Source organism: Perognathus longimembris, chromosome 5, assembly GCF_023159225.1.
Source record: "Perognathus longimembris pacificus isolate PPM17 chromosome 5, ASM2315922v1, whole genome shotgun sequence".
NCBI lineage: Eukaryota > Metazoa > Chordata > Mammalia > Rodentia > Heteromyidae > Perognathus > Perognathus longimembris.
The window spans coordinates 40,439,721-40,456,524 of NC_063165.1; the positions used below are offsets into that span (position 1 = coordinate 40,439,721).

General features: G+C 38.1%; 2 protein-coding genes across 2 annotated transcripts in view; one reads left to right on the forward strand and one right to left on the reverse strand.

Annotated features, from left to right (window-relative positions):
• Positions 1-71: 71 nt before the first annotated feature.
• Positions 72-16,804, reverse strand: part of Ccdc80 (coiled-coil domain containing 80) — a 34,795-nt gene continuing 18,062 nt past the window's right edge. Inside the window, exons 4-8 of the mRNA XM_048346611.1 lie at positions 14,224-14,360; positions 10,071-10,219; positions 4,411-4,514; positions 1,671-1,751; positions 72-572 (exon numbers count right to left, since the gene is read on the reverse strand). Of these exons, the coding sequence (XP_048202568.1) occupies positions 226-572; positions 1,671-1,751; positions 4,411-4,514; positions 10,071-10,219; positions 14,224-14,360 (818 nt within the window). The 3' untranslated portion in view covers positions 72-225. The remainder of the gene's footprint in view (positions 573-1,670; positions 1,752-4,410; positions 4,515-10,070; positions 10,220-14,223; positions 14,361-16,804) is intronic.
• LOC125351691 (small ubiquitin-related modifier 1-like) lies at positions 12,404-13,037 on the forward strand. Its single transcript, XM_048346612.1, has one exon. It carries the CDS (start codon positions 12,480-12,482, stop codon positions 12,783-12,785), a length of 306 nt encoding a protein of 101 aa, XP_048202569.1. The 5' UTR covers positions 12,404-12,479; the 3' UTR covers positions 12,786-13,037.

A 16,804-nucleotide genomic window follows, 5' to 3' on the forward strand; every position in this document is an offset into this window, starting at 1 on the left:
GCATCATATCTCTACAATTTAGGACAATTTCCTTACACGTAAGACTTAGAGTTTCAGTAACAACTCATGAGTAGGGAAATGTTTGCTATTTATTTAATCTTGGAAGAACACTGCAAAAGAACACAGGGTGTAGACAGTATGGAAGAACTCCCTTCTCATAGCTGGCCACGTGTGGGTTTGGCAGCTGTAGGGAAATGGGCTAGGGCTAAGGTTACAGACTTCTCTTCAATAAGGGTATCCATGGTGGTAACTTTCATGATGACGGTAGTCATCCTGGTAGCCATCCTGGTATCCCTGGTGGTAACTATGGTAACCATAGCCTGCATACTCATCTTCTGGGCAGCGCATCCCCAGTGACTGCTGAATGGCCATTTCCTGTCTCCGAAGTTGCATGGAGTCAATCAAGTCATACACAATCACCATGGACCACATTGGAGAAGGATACCAGGATTTAACATTTCCATCTTTTCCTACCAGAAGCATGGAGAAGTACTCTGGGCTCACTTGAAAATAATTACGTATGTCTTTCACAAGATGGGCAGGCACGTCTTCTCGCTCAACAATGGAGCTCCCTAGAAGACAGAATTGGAATTGTTAGTGAATTAAAGAGTGGTAGATCATGAAATGTTAAAATGATAGGAAATCTCTGTAGGAATAGAGAGAAGATGCATGAAACTTTTATCGTTAGCTCAAAGTCAGTGAAAGAGGCTCAGGCTTTTTTCCTACTGAGTATTAGATATAATTACCATTCTGCAATAACATACCAGTCAAACTAGACTTTTCATTTCATCCTGCCAAGATCAACTTCTTTAAAGCTTCCAAAACTATCAGTCTACTGTTTATAATTCTTAGCTTATTTCCAATTTGCTTACTTCACTGTAATTATAGTTGTCCTTTTGACTTTTTTTTAATCCTAAGAAACTTATTTTCTGTCAAACATAAAAGATACTAATTGTGTGTGAAGAACTGGATCAATATGCCTAAACTATTAGGATGAGAAGAAATGATGAATAAGGAGGGAAGGAACTGAGATTCTTCTGAAGAGCAATCTACTTGGCCTGCCTCTAGACAAGAGTCTCACATCTGTCTCATTTAAAGAGCTTGGTCATGAAAGGAAGGATTGGTTTACTTCCTAAAACCTTTAGTCAATAGTCACTCTTTTCAGTTTTTCTGAAATTTTTGTTTATATTTTTGCTGCAATTACTCAGCTGTTAAAAGGAAATCAGTGAGATAAAAACCTAGGTGCTTAACAAATCTATTGTAAGCATGATGAGATAATGTGAAAAAAAATATACCGTAAGCCATACAAACCAGTATAGACAAAAGGCATTATTTTAGTCAAGAAAATGGATGTATTGGAGTGATTTTATATTTAAATCAGTATTGGTCTTTGCACCCCTTACTCTTTATACATCCTGTGTACACAAGCACTCACATGCATATACACACATATATATGCAGACATACACACATATATGCATATATATATGTAAACATACATGCAGAAATACATTCACATACAGTTATATATAAACAGACATATACAATGTGAGGGAAAGAGTCCATGAACTTTTTCTCCTGTGAGATATAACTACTACTTCTATATAGCTTACTATTATTTAACTGAACTCAATACCAATTCATGCTATTCTAAAATAGCAACATGTTACCATTAATTGGAAACAGTTCCAAAACTCCTCCAACTTCTTCTCCAACTCCTAAAAGCTTCAGAATGGTTATGTGACGCAGACCTGAGAAAAAAACAAAAAGAAAAGAAAAAAACCCACAAAGTTAGAGGAAACTTTTTTTCTTCATTTTCTTTACAGTAGTAGGGATAGAACCTAGGGCCTTATACAGGCTAAACAGACTTCTTTCTCTTGAGTCTTGCTCCCAACTCTTGTCTGTTCATCTATTTGTTTGTTTGTTCGTCTATTTGTTTGTCTGTTTGTTGAGATGTGCTATCCATAAATTTGCTTTCTGTCTCTGCCTCACTCTGTATTCCAGACTGGCCTCAAACTCCAGCTCCTGCTGCCTCCTCCTCCCAAGTGATGGGATTACAGATTATCAGCCTGCGCCATCTCCTGTGGCCTGAGAGAAGATTTGAGATTTCTTCTGTTTGCAAGGACCTTATAACTGAGAAACAAAGTCCCTTTACATTTGAGAAGAATATAGAGTATAATAACCTACAGTACAACCATCTATTTTGAAACTTCTTCCAAAAGAGAATAAGCACTTTTAAAACTGAAAAGACCAACTGGTGATCTTAAGATTAAAGTACAACATTTTTTTATAAAACACCAATTTTCAGTGGCAAGAGCATGGGGGTGGGTAAGGAAAGACACTGAAACTTTAAATGATCAGAGACAATCTAAATGTAATGATCGGTATTCTGAAATAAAAAGTCAAGCCTGATGTTTCAACAGATTTCATGAATAACTTGTTTCTTAAAGCAAAGTCAAGCCCTACCTATGGCAACTACTGAAGAGCTAGCCATACCATTGTTGGTTGGCTTAACTGGCAGGTTCTTGACAATTTCATTAGAAGAGCCAAACAGCAAACCCAGGCCCTCCCATCCTCAGTTAAAGTTTCAGAAAAGTGGAGAATCTCCTGCCTTGGTAACATTGGAATACTGAAAATAAAAGCAAACTTGAAGGGATTGAGGGGAAAGGAATAAGAAGACAAAAAGTCTAGTCAGAGCAATAACTTGGAAGTAATAATAAAATATTGATGTTTGTTGTCTAGGTGGAAAATTAAAAAGTACAAGGGGAGGGCTTTTTTAAGTTGGAGTTAAAATCAAGGCAGAATGCTAGTCCCCATAAAAATGTTTGCCTTGATCCTTTCCTCCAGAAGCAATGCATTCTGTTGTAACTATTGGTGAGTCATATTTTGGAAAGGGGAAAGTTGTGAAATTAATCAATCTTGGGAAACATGACTCGTTCACATTTCCTGTTGTTACAAAAAGAGTTTGCTTACACTGCTGCGGCACCAGAATTCTGCCCCGGAGTTAAAAATAAAGCACCACCTACTCGCTACTACAAAGGCATCTTTAGAAAATGAAGAAATCACAATGACTATGATTACTGGTGTGTGTGTGTGTGTGTGTGTGTGTGTGTGTGTGTGTGTGTAAAGAATAAAGATGTTCCAGATGAAGTCTTGTTATGTTGCTCGAGTTAGCCTCAAATTCATGATCCTCAGACATCGATCTCCAAAGCTGGTAGGATCATTGACATGTTCCACTACACCCAGATTTTATTTTTATATTCTTCTCATAATATTTCATTAACTTCTCTAAGAACATATGTCCTAACTGACAACACAGATTGCTATAAAAAAGTTTAAAATATGATTAAGGATATTGGCACAATTAATGTTGACATAAAGTCTTAAATTATTAGCCTTAAAAGTACAAGTGAAATTTTATTAATGTTCTTACCATTTTGAGCTTGTTAGCTAGACTGTCTTTTGTATTATTTTACATCTTAAAATTGAAAAGTCCTGTAATTTACAGGTTTGAGGGGCATTTCCAGAATCTGGCTCCTCATAATGTTTCACAAAGATTATACACACTTCTTTCCAATTTATCTATTTTATAGTTTGGTAGTACAATCCTTATCCTGTCTTTTTCACCACTGAATATATACTAGGGCTGGAGCTTTGGCCCAAGTAGTAAAGTGCCAACCAAGCAAAAAGGCAGGCAAGTGTTAAGCACTGAGTTCAAAACTCAGAGCCCCCCCCCCCCACAGAGGAAGGTTCTAAGATGTAACCGGTTGTTACGCCCACTTTTAATCCTATCTCTTGGAGCACTGAGGACACTGAGGCAAAAGAATGAGAGGGTTGAGCTATATAACATGATCCTGTGTCAAAGAAACAAAAAAATGAACTACTAATCTTGCTGTCTTCCTGGTTTCTAGTTGTAAAGCAAATCTTTTTAAAGTGGAGGTTGTCACTTTGACAATCAATAAAAAAAATTAAAAAAATAAAGATCCTTATAATCTAAAACAAAAATAAAATGGAGATTGTATAGTCTAGTCTGCTTCAGTTAATATATTCATTCCCAATGCCATTCCTGGTTTATATAAAAGATAATCTTTGGGAAAGCATCTGATGGTGGTATTGAAGTAAATACCCAAGAATTCCTTAAATCAATGATGCTACTTAAGCTGCATCCTCTTGTGTTTCAAAAAGAATCAGAAGATAACACAGATAAAATAAAAAATATTGGAAAAATAAATCTACAGTTGACTAAAGCTCCATCCTGAAAACAAGTTTATATTCAATAAAATAGAGAACATATCTGGGAATCAAGAGACTGAGAAATATTTGGATGATTGAAGCTTCTGTGTGCCATTTTAGAACTGACCAACAAGAGAGTGGTATAGGAAAGCAGAAATGATGTGGCTGCCCACTCACCAAAATTGCATGCTTGACCACTAAGGGCAGAGAGCTGCTGTGAATAGGCCCAGTCTTCATCATTAGGAGCGGAGATTACCAGTAACCGCCTCCTCCATCGGAACCTAGAAAAGAAACAGAAGACCATACTTGCTGTAAGCAGGAAGAGTAACATTGGCTGATGGGATTTTTCCATTCCCCAAATAAAAATCATTGACCCACATTCTATTCTATTCTACAGCTTCTCGAAGCCATCACACTCCACTGCCACATTCTTTTTCTGTTTTCCATTCACCATCTCCCTACTTCAGTGTTTGCATGATGCATGCAGCTCACTGTGTCCTAAATGGTCACTTGGGGTGACATAACCAAAACTGGTTAAAATTATATTCTGAACCATAGTATCAGAAATAAGGACTAGAGAGGAAAGAAGAGTGAGCAAATACAGACATTATAGTCAATGTACATTATGTTAAAATGGAACTACATAACATGGGCAGGAATGGGAAAATCTGGGGGAGAACAATAAAAAAGTGTGATATTGATCAAGCTGCATTGCACTCAAGGTTACTTGCAGAATTGAATCCCTTTTGTTCAACATGGAAGAGGGGGAGGGAAGGGGGAAAAGGAGGAGAAGAGACCTCAGAAGAGAACTGAAGATTCAAGTCCTATTAGCATTAGTAGGAGTTTAAGAAATGAATGTATGAACAAGAAAATAATTAGGAAAATACAATTGAATTTTACATAGATGTTAGTGACAGGAAGAAAGAGAGTGAGAAAGTCACTCAAAGGGTCAAAGAAGGTTCCAGAACAACAACAAAAAAGCCCAATGACCTTCCTCAATACTGGTTATTTCAGAGCCAAATATAAGTTCTACAATTTACCCCATATGACATGGAAAGATGCTAAATCTTGAGCACCAAGGTTTCAGAATATGCTATAGTAAACTTTGTGTCTGCTCTCAACAGCTCTGCCATGGTAAAGTGGTAGAAAAATGTTTCACCTTATTAACTGGGAAACCCAGTTTCAAAGTTTGTCACTGATATTTTTTTGGGTGTCCTTGAATAGGTCATTCAATTCATCTAAATCTCAAGTTTTCCCATATTCCAGGAATCTAAAGCAGCCGAAAGGAGTGTTAAAAGGAATAAAACTCAAGTGCTTTGAGTATTACTTGAAAGGAGCATTACCAAATTATACTCAAACCCCCTATAAATAAGAGTTATCTAACTCCTATTTAGATGATGGAAATTGTGTCTTCATTGGCAGACTTCTACATTACTGAACTTTGTCTATTAACATACCATGAACATTGTCTATCACTATGCCACATGATAATTTCAACCCTTATGTTTGCGAGTCACCTAACGGCTCCTGGACAAAAAGCACTATTCTCTAGTGCTTTGAAAGGACATGGCTTATTCCCTGCTCCCATTTTATAGGAAATTGCCCAACTACAAAATCAAAGGTAGTACCAAAACAGACTTGTCTAACTGCTAGGATAGTCACTTCCCTGATCTTTCACTTCTATGGGTGCTGAAGCTTGTTCAGAGCTGCCAGGATCTTTAATCAGGCATGAAGGATAGACAATATGCATCCAAGGATCAATTAATTACATGGTAGTGTCTCAAACTCTACCTTCACTGAAGAAGCAGGGCTGCTTTTTTGCCTTCAGTACAAGCATCCCCTGGTGTTAGTGGGACTCACTGGGTTGGCAGCCAAATGATGTTATTAGTAGATTCTCTCCTTCTTGTGCCCTATTCACAATGAACATGGAGATTTCCAACAGAGAAGAAACTGTCGCTTGGGAGAACCATGGTTTGGGTGGATGAGAGAAAATGCTATTCTAATGAAATATAACCTCTGAACGGATCGCAAGGCTTGCCAACAATTGCTTGCTGTGACATTACATTTACTTTCTCTGCTTATTTTTTTAACCAAGGGGAAAGAAAAACTAAAACCCCCACTGAGGACAGAGAGATGAATGTGTTTGGCACAGAAGAGAGGACGGGAGCATCTGAGTTTGTCTGAAGTTTCCTGGGAAAGGGACCAGTGACGGTTGCTGGGTCACAGACATAGTCTCCTAAACTTTCCTGCTTCCTTAGGAGAGGTGCCAGACCAGCATTGGTCCCTAGCCAGGATCTCAGCCAGGCCAGCCTCTGTGGCCTTGCATAGGGTGTCCTGGAAGGAGCTATTTTGAGTGAGGTCTATTTTGGCTTGTTTACCTGTGCCCACCACTGAACGCAGTCCTAGGAGGAGAGGGATGGGATGTGAGCCACCCTGTCTCAGACACAGCTGAGAGGTCATCTCCTCAACACCTTAAGAGATAAGCCCCTCAGCTCCTGACATCAAAGGAAGGAATCTCTAAAGCTTTTGACAAGCAATGTGTGCCTCACCAAAACTTCACTTTGGGCAAATAGTTTTTCTGTCACTTTAGCTTTTTAGTAAATAAAAATCTTTCAAGTTTCACTTGTATTTGCTTCTCTTAACGGGCATACCAAAATTAGAGTGCATATGCCCACTCTTTGGGGCTTCTGTCTCAGAGAAAGGTAATTATAGCCTTAACCAAATGAGCAACGCTAAAGACCAGAGTGGCTTCAGGGGTCTGGTCAGCTGAAACCAGTCTGTGCAGTCCCGTCAACAACTCAGCAAATTTGAAGGAAAATTCCCACTTACACATTGATTTACTCTGTTTCTGTCTCCACTCCTTTTTTCTCTCTGCCTGGATTTCAATTCTGATGTGTTTACTGAATCTCTCTCTCTCTCTCCCTCTCTCCTTCCCTCCCTCTCTCTCTCTCTCTCTCTGTCACCTCCCTTCATTACAAAATTCTCTAATAGGAACTGAATAATTGACCCTACTACTAACATTTACTAATTACAGAGTTTTTCCTTGATCTTGGAATATCAGTATTGAATATGCCTTTCACAATTATTTTTGGAATTGTTGTGTTTATTATTACCATTTTGCCAATAGAAAATCTAAATCTCTAAAGTGTTTTAAGTATTTAGTCTACAATCATACAATGAGAGTGAAAACCAGGATTCAAAATCAGGGCTATCTTACTCCTACATTCTACATTTAAGTAATTCACTCTTCCATTTTAATAATTGTCAATGACAATTATCAGCAGAGTGATGTCATGAATTGTGAGCACAGTTCAAGCACGATCATGGAGCATCTAAATTGTAATCATGTCCCACTTTGAGTACTCATGATAGATAGATAGATATATCCTTGAAAGAGAATAAATATAATAGGTCTTAAAACTCTTACATTAGATGAAAAATCTTTCAGAGATCTTAGGACCCAATCTAGTTCAACAGCTTTTTAAAAACAAAATATTTGTACATCTTATAAATAAAAAAGTGCTAAATTGGGGCTGGGAATATGGCCTAGTGGCAAGAGTGCTTGCCTTGAATACATGAAGCCTTGGGTTCGATTCCCCAGCACCACATATATAGAAAATGGCCAGAAGTGGCGCTGTGGCTCAAGTGGCAGAGTGCTAGCTTTGAGCAAAAAAGAAGCCAGGGACAGTGCTCAGGCCCTGAGTTCAAGGCCCAGGACTGGCAAAAAAAAAAAAGTGCTAAATTACAGTTGATGACCAACCTGGCTTGAATACTGTAAGCGTTAGCTTGTATAAGTGAACAAAACTGAGAATGTCAATGTTTCCTTTCAAATTATGAAATCTATGAAACAAAGATGATAAAAAGCCGCTCTCCCTAGGGACGTGAGAAGAATCTAAAAGGACTACAGATGCAGATTCTACAACTGGCCCCATTCTGGTTTTAAGGAACATCAACACCTGAGAGTGGACAAATTGTGCTTTGTGGGATGTTTCAGTGTGTATGCATTTTACTATTGGAAGATTCAGAACTATGAAGAGAAAACTGCAACATGCGCGCAGCATCTGTTCAGGAAAAAATATTCTTGATTTCTTTATATATAATTTTTGTTCCTGTGAAACTTTAAAGAATTTTGGCATACTAAAATGACCATCCTAAAACTCCAAATTAGATGTGTTTAAATAATTAGTATAGAGTTTTGATCTAAATCTAAGTAAATTCCAATTTTTAAATATCTGAAAGAACTTTAGATTCACTATATTTATAATGCTGACTTATTAAATTTAAGGATTATTTAAATACTCAAGACAGTTTGGGTTATTTTTAGTAACTGAAAATATATTAAAAATATAATGGCTATGAAAAATGCTTCCATTATCTGATTAGTGGATTTTAAGCAATGGCACACATTTTTAAAGCCCTCCCAAAAATAGTAGTAAAAAAATTCCTAGATTATGGATAGAAAAAAAATTGTAAGCCTAACTTAAGAGTAGAAGAGAGACTGGGTACCAGTGGCTCATTCTTCTAATCCTAGCTATTCAGGAGGCTGAAATCTTAAGACTGCTGTGCAAAGCCAGCTTAGGCAGGTAAGTGTGAGTCTGTTATCTCTAATAAACCATCAAAAAACTGGAAGTGGAATTTTACTCAAGTGGTAGAGCACTAGCCTTGAGAAAAGACATCTCAGGGACTACACCTAGGCCCAGGACTGGCACACATAACAAGAAAAGTTGAAGAGAGAACTGAGATCTTGAGTTACCTTAAATATATTTAATACATACTTGTTTTTAAAAGTCTTGACAGAAAAAAAAAGGAGGCTGGGGGAAATAGCTCAAGTGGTAAAGTCTTCCTAGAAAACATAAACTCCAGTGTCAACAAAAAGAAATATTCCTCAAGGACAACAGACTTACCATCAATCTTCTGAGTCTGATCTTGAATCAGAACTTCGTGGTTTATTGCCCACAAGACTAGGCAAAGAGCCATCTACCCAGTGGACTTGAGAGTCCTTTCTTGGCTGAAGATGGTCTCAAGTCTGAGCTAGACTTAGGTTCTCACACAGCATCCACCTTTCATTCCTATTTTGGATATTTGCACTCCACTAAGGATTGAGGTCAGAGAAGAGTTTTGAGTTCCTTTCAACTCTAAAATCTTGTAAGTGTAGGCAAGTCTTCCTTCATTTCAAAATCTGGGTCTTAAAAACAACTCACATTGTATTTTTTAAAAGAGCATGTGATAAGAAGGTATCATTTGGGAGAAATTTAATTCTGGGGCCACTAACTCCTGAAACTGACACTTTAGGATCTGTTATGAGAAAAGTTTGTTTAACTTCCCATTCCTCTTAACTGTAGTTACACTAGTGGGTCATGGAATTGTCCTGAAGATTCAATTAGAGAATAAAGGTTGCATTTGGCACAGACATAAGCACACAAAAGGGCTCACAGCATCTGGGATGGACATAAGGATTGTTGCTGCCATTATTTTCATTTTAGGGCTAAGATATTTTAAGAGAAGTTAGTAAAGAAGCACAGAGCTAGCAGAACAAACCTGGTGCTGACTGAAAATCTGGATGCCGGATAAGTCCTATGTTCTTTAGATATCACATTATGTCTTAAGAGATCTAACCTTTCTGAGTCTAGAAAAATTCAGCTTTTCCACTTATTAATCATTTAATTTTAGAATCTGACTCGCACATGGAGAATTCACTCAATAGGTGTGAATAATGCGGTACAATATGACACACATGTAGCACTGAGCCTCTAGGCAAGTGCTTGTTCCATTTCTTCAGTCCCTCAGCCACTGTCCAGGTAGGATTTTGTCTGTTCTGGAATGCAAAGATTACATACCTGGATAGGAAGTTCTCCAGGGACTGTTTTTTGTCCTCCTTGCAAACAATGCCCTCCTTCTTCTGCTTCTCCATATCTTTGATTCGAGACTGGAAAGTATCAATCAGATCAAATACAGACTTCATAGCTATTGGTACCTCATAGTATTGCTGTTTAAGAAAGAAAAGAAACCATGTAATACATAAATGCATTTTTTCTCTGTTCTGATGATAAAGGGTCTGAAAGACTTCAAGGAAAGTTTAGGAAGGTGTATATCAGAGCCTGGATGGCTCATTGATTTATAAATGCTCAGTGCCCTTTGATGTTTTGAAGCTCAGAATTCATGAAATAACTGCCAAGGAATTCTTAGCTGTATTGTTTATTAGAAAAGATTTCTGTCTGCCTTGGCATATAGATGATAAGTTTACTTCTATACTTCTGTTCTTTCATAACCAACCTGAGAAGTGAGAGACACAGGAAACCAAATGGGATGACACAGTAAGAGTTTGTGGCCTGAGCAATAATGGTTGTTTTCCACCAAGGCCTGTTCTATGGCCCATGGGTTGTTTAACTGAGTGAACATCACTTAAGATTAGGTTATGTTTGCTTACTCTGAAGCATGTTGGGACCCAACCTAAACACAGTAAAATTCATCTTGCTGGGTCACAAGGTAACTCTATGCTTAGTGTTTTGAGGAACCTCCATATTGTTTTCCAAAGTGGTTGAACAGCTTACATTCCCACACACAGGGTAACACAGTTTCCTTTGGCCATATCTACACCAGCATTTATTATTGTTGGTTTTCTTGATACTGGCCATTCTAACTGTGGTGAGGTGGAATCTCAGTGTTGTTTTGATTTGCATTTTCTTTATGGCCTGAGATGTTGAACATTTCATGTGTCTATTGGCCATTCTAACTTCCTCTGACAACTTCTCTCTTTAAATTACTAGCCCATTAATTAACTGAGTTGTTGTTTCTCTGAGGGTTTAGTTTGGGGGGGGGTTAATTTTTTTTATTATCAAACTGAATTGAAGAGAGGTTACAGTTTCATACATTAGGCATTGGATACATTTCTTGTACTATTTGTTACCTCGTCCCTCATTCCCCCCTCACCTCATCCCCCTTCCTTCCCCCCCACCCCCCCCATGAGTTGTTCAGTTGTTCAGTTCATTTACACCAAACAGTTTTGCAAGTATTGCTTTTGTAGTTGTTTGTCTTTTTTTACCCTGTGTCTCTCGATTTTGGTATTCCCTTTGGGAGGTTTAATTTTTTGAGCTCTAATATATTTTATGAGGCCCTTGTCTGATGGATAGCCAGTAAAAAAATCTTCACCCATTTTGTGAGTTTTCTATTTAACTTGCTAGCTATGTCATTTGCCATGAAGAAACTTTCAAGTTTGATGTGATCCCATTTATTCAGTCTTTCTTTGATTTGTTGTGATTCTGGATCTTCACTTAGAAAATTTGACCTATGCCTAGGAACCCTAGTGTTTCCCCTACCCTTTCCTGTAGTTTCATGGTATCTGGATTTATATTGAGGTCTTTGATCCATTTGGAATTGATTCTGGTGCAAGGTGCTATATAAAGATCTAGTTTCAGTTTGCTGCATGTGCATAGGTAGTTTTGCCAGCACCATTTGTTGAAGAGGCTTTCTTCCAACCTATGTTTTTGGCTGCCTTATCTAATATTAGGTGGCTAGAGGTCTGTGGGTTCATTTCCAGGTGCACTATTCTTATCCACTTATCTTAATTTTAGGTTAGGCATTGAATTATTTGCATTTTAACAAAGAAGTATATATATATGCAATGCATCTTGATCTGTGCCATCACTTTAACATCTTCACACACCCTTTCCCTTATATTTTTCAATTCTGTGGTATATACAACCAATTCTTGCCTGCATTCTCCCCCCCCCACCTTTATTCTTCTATAAATAAGGGAGCCAGGTGCCAGTGGCTCACTCTGGTAATCCTAGCTACTCAGGAGGCTGAGATCTGAGGATCACAGTTTGAAGCCAGCCTGGGCAGAAAAGTCCCCATGAGACTCTCATCTCCAATTAACGACTGAAAAACCTGAAGTGGTGCTGTGGCTCAAAGTGGTAGAGCAAAGTGCTAGCCTTGAGCAAAGGAGCTCAGGGGTAGCACCCAAGCCCAGAGTTTAAGCCTCATGACTGACCAAAAAAAAAAGTAAGATAAGTATGGGAAGGGTTGGATAGGATGGGTAAGAATGTTCATCAAGGTGTACTGTATTCACAACAGCTTTGTTGAATGGCAACTCCTCTATGAACTACTTAGAGATAATAAAAATATTTTAAAGAAATCCTACACTTGGTGCTGTGGGGAAAAGAGACGGATTTGTAAACCCCAGAGCAAGGTTCTGTCCGCCTGAAGCCACCGCTGTGCAGAGACCTCCGGGTGAAGCCACAGTCACCATGTCTGACCAGGAGGCAAAACCTTCAACTGAGGACTTGGGGGATAAGAAGGAGGGAGAATACATTAAACTCAAAGTCATTGGACAGGATAGCAGTGAGATTCACTTCAAAGTGAAAATGACAACACATCTCAAGAAACTCAAAGAATCATACTGTCAAAGACAGGGAGTTCCAATGAATTCACTCAGGTTTCTCTTTGAAGGTCAGAGAATTGCTGATAATCATACTCCAAAAGAACTGGGAATGGAGGAAGAAGATGTGATTGAAGTTTATCAGGAAAAAACCGGGGGTCATTCAACGGTTTAGATATTCTTTTTATTTTCTTTTTCTTTTGCCTCAATCCTTTTTTATTTTTAAAAATAGTTCTTTTGTAATGTGGTGTTCAAAATGGATCTGAATACTGGCACTCCATCTCTTTAAAACATCTGTTAATTTGAATTCTAGTGCTCATTATTCATTATCATTTGTTTTCATTGTGCTGAATTTTGGTGATCAAACCTCAGCCCCCTTCACATTGCCCTCTCATTTAAAAAAATGACATATGTGCACAGAGAGGCCACTTTTCCGGACTGCAATTTTAGGTAAGATCGACCAATGCGAGTGTTCACGAAGACTTTCCAATTGGCCCTGAAGTTCTAGCATGTGATTGCCTCACTCCTGGACTATGACTTTCAGTGGTAGATGGAAGTTTTTCATAGAACTGAACTGTAGGAAAATGACCTTTCCTTAACTTGAAGCTACTTTTTAAAGTCTGAGGGTTTGGACCAAAAGAAGAGGAATATATCAGGATTGGAATCAAGCTGGCAGATGTGGTAAGAGTGATGCTTAACTCCAAAGATGGCTTCACTGAAGAGAAAGTGTTTTAAGATTTAAAAAAAAATCTTGTCAGAAGAACCCAGAAAAGTTCTAATTTTCATTAGAAGTTAATAAAGTTGTTGGTGAAGATGTATATACAACAGAACACTGCTCCTTTTGATTTTATTTGTACTTTTTGGTCTGGGACATGGGTTTTAAATGGACACTGTCTGTACCAGCCTCATTAAAATAAACAATATTTGTAAAAAGAAAGAAAAGAAAGAAAAAAGAAATCCTACACTTTCTTCTATGTTGACTCAGAAGATAAAATTCTAGATTCTCCCAAAGAAATTTATGTTAAATTGAAGGCAGAAACCATCATTAACCTTTTATACACAGGATTATTCAATAAATGTCTTATGAATGCACAACTTTGATGTTGGAGGAGTATTTAAACTGAGTCAAGTAGCTGTGCCCTTAGAAATCATTCCATTGTCTCAAAATTTAATTATTCCCCCTCCTTTCTCCAAATCAGATAAATGTATATGCAAGACATGGGGTACCAAAATAAAAAACAGTGACATCAGGAGATAAACCAAAGGAAAAGAAAAAAATTACTTCACATAGTACATTAAAAACAACAACAACAACAACAACAACAACAAAGCTCTTGTTTCCAAGAAAGTGAGAGAAAAATGAGGAGGGATAACCTTGGTACAACACTCTTACAAAAAAAATTTTAAAAAGAAATCAGTCCAACCCACTCTTTTCTGGAGAGAAAAATCCTCCATGCAAAATCATAGAACAACTTCAAATACTTGGACCACTTCAAAACGTTTCCATTTAAGAAATGCTTTTGCTTACTTAAACATCTATTGTAATCTCTGACAGAATCATGGTGGCCATTCTAAGGAATTACACTGTATCACCCACATCAAAAAACCTATACCTTGACTCTCAGATCCACATCTGTCAGCACCATGAAGAAGTCATTGTAGGTCATTCCATACTCTTTCCTCAGTTCACTGATGAGATGCTGGTCTACCAAGTCTTCATCATCCACCACGCGCATGGGTTTCTCATTATCTTAAGGCAAATGAAAGGTAAGTTATGAAAGGTATGGCAAAACAGAAATCCATAGCATACATATGAGAAAAGGCTCTGGGCCCTCATCCCAGTCTAATCAGACCGACTTGCATAACTTTTATATACTCAACTCACATTGCATGTGAACCAAGATTCTGGAATAGACTAAATATAGAAATGAACAAATACATGTAGTTCGGAGAGCTACAGTGGCTTTCTAAAGATGCTGAAGCCCCACCTATGCCCTGCCTGTTCATAATGATTCATTTACAAAGAGAAAATGATAACGAAGGTTGACACATCTCAGCAAAGTACTGCCAACTTCTCTGGGAGTAAGTCTTCACCTAATTTGTCAGAGAGATAGACACAGAAACTTTTGTTACATTTTATCACCATTGTACATATTTCTGAGTCTGAAACCTGTGCCTGTTCCTCTTTTTTATTTATTTATTTATTTTATTATTTTTTTTTTGGGGGGGGGGGGCTTGGACTCAGGGCCTGAGCACTGTCCCTGTCTTCCTTTTTGCTCAAGGCTAGCACTCTGCCACTTGAGCCACAGCGCCACTTCTGGCCGTTTTCTGTATATGTGGTGCTGGGGAATCCAACCCAGGGTCTCATGTATTCGAGGCAAGCTCTCTTGCCACTAGGCCATATCCCCAGCCCCCTGTTCCTCTTTTTTTAGTATATGATTAATTCTAGAACACTGAACAGATCGTAGCTATAGAGAAAAATAGGGGAAAAAAGTGAAAAACCTAGATACAGGTTCATTTGGGCTCCTAGGCAATCTGTAGCTGATTACAAACCTAGTCTACAGCAGCCTAAATTAGATTTGTGATCAAAGAATATGCCATCGATACCAGGAGTCAGTGGCTCACACCTATCATCCTAGCTAGTCAGGAGGCTGAGATCTGAGGATCATAGTTCTAAGGCAGCCTGAGTAGGAAAGTCTGTGAGATTCTTATCTCCAATTAACTTCCAGGAAACAGAAAATGACACTCTGACCCAAAGTGGTAGAATGCTAGCCTTGAGAAAAAGATCTCAGGGACTGTGCCCAGGCCCAGAGTTCAAGCCCACAACTGACAATTAAAAAAAATTATATGCTGTTAACTTTGGTCTTTCCTATCTAGCTCTATTGTGGCAATTGGTAACTGAAACAGATCCAATCACATTATTGAAGTAGAAACTGAGGAACTGTGGGAGATGCTGTTGTCTACTGGTCAATATCAGTAGCTGAATCCCTCCCTGAGAGTTGTTCTCCATAGAAAAGAGCTTTCCTTTCCCTTGGTTATCCCTACTAGTGCAAGGCAGTGGTTGAAGGAGGGAACAGATATAACAGTTGTCCCCATTGCCTCAAAGTAGGGAAATAAAGGCCCAACAGTATTACAGCTCAAATTCACCTAATCACATAACAGCTCAAATTCATCCTTTCTCCAATCATCTCATCTTTTATTGAGGCAGGGAGAGCTTCTGGGGATTGATCTGAGGGCCTTGTGTATTTCTAGGCAAGTGTTCTATCAATCCCTTTTATACAATCTTAACATACTTCATTCTTTATAGATACATATAGATTATCTATTAACCTTCTACATGAAAAACTCAAGAGACTCTCTGTTTCTCCGAGAGCCCATTTATCACTGACTCTGAGAAGATGAATAATTTTCTCAAATTCTCATTGCTAAATAATAAGAAAGTGTTTCAAAAGTAACATGACTCATTTCCATCCAGTGTGCTCCCTACTCCACCAAAATACTTCATTCTTCAGGTTAGAAAGGAAAGACCCACAACCATGATTTAAGACAATCTTTGTTCCATTAGCAGATGGGCAAGAAACCCATTTTCCAGTCTGGTTTCTTTTTTCAACTAAAATATTTTCTGAAATAATTCGGTCAAACATTGAGGAAAAAATAATCTTACACTCCGAGACTACCAAAATATCCATGTGTTTATGTTGAGCAGGAAGCGAACCAATGAAAACCAATAAAAAGCTCTAATTGACACTGGATTCAAATAGGATGTGAGCAACTCTACAGCAGGACAGAATCTACTCTGAGCCAAATTCTGAGGAAGCTAGGTATGAAGCTAGCTCCTGCCTCTGCATTCTGCCTAAGTCCAGGCCAGGGAGAAAAGAGGGTCTCATTAGTTCAGAAAAGCAACTTAGAGTAAACCGTTTCCTAAGTTTTGTTTAAGACCTCTTTTGCAAGTCTTTGAAGCAAAACTTCTTTAGTAAATGCCTTATAAACTGTCAACATATTCCTAAAACAGCAAAAACGAAATTGGACCTAATATTATTGGTAGAAAAGACTGGCCTTAGCTATGGGATATTGGTTGAGTTCCCCATCATTTAACAACCCTAACCCCCAAAATCAATAGTCAAATTTAGATGGTAGCAAATTTCTTCTACTTGTCCTTCTATGATTCACCACAGACCACACTGCAGGAAACTT

Excerpts from the sequence above, each read along its gene's own strand:
- LOC125351691 (XM_048346612.1), top strand. The coding sequence starts at position 12,480 with ATGTCTGACCAGGAGGCAAAACCTTCAACTGAGGACTTGGGGGATAAG.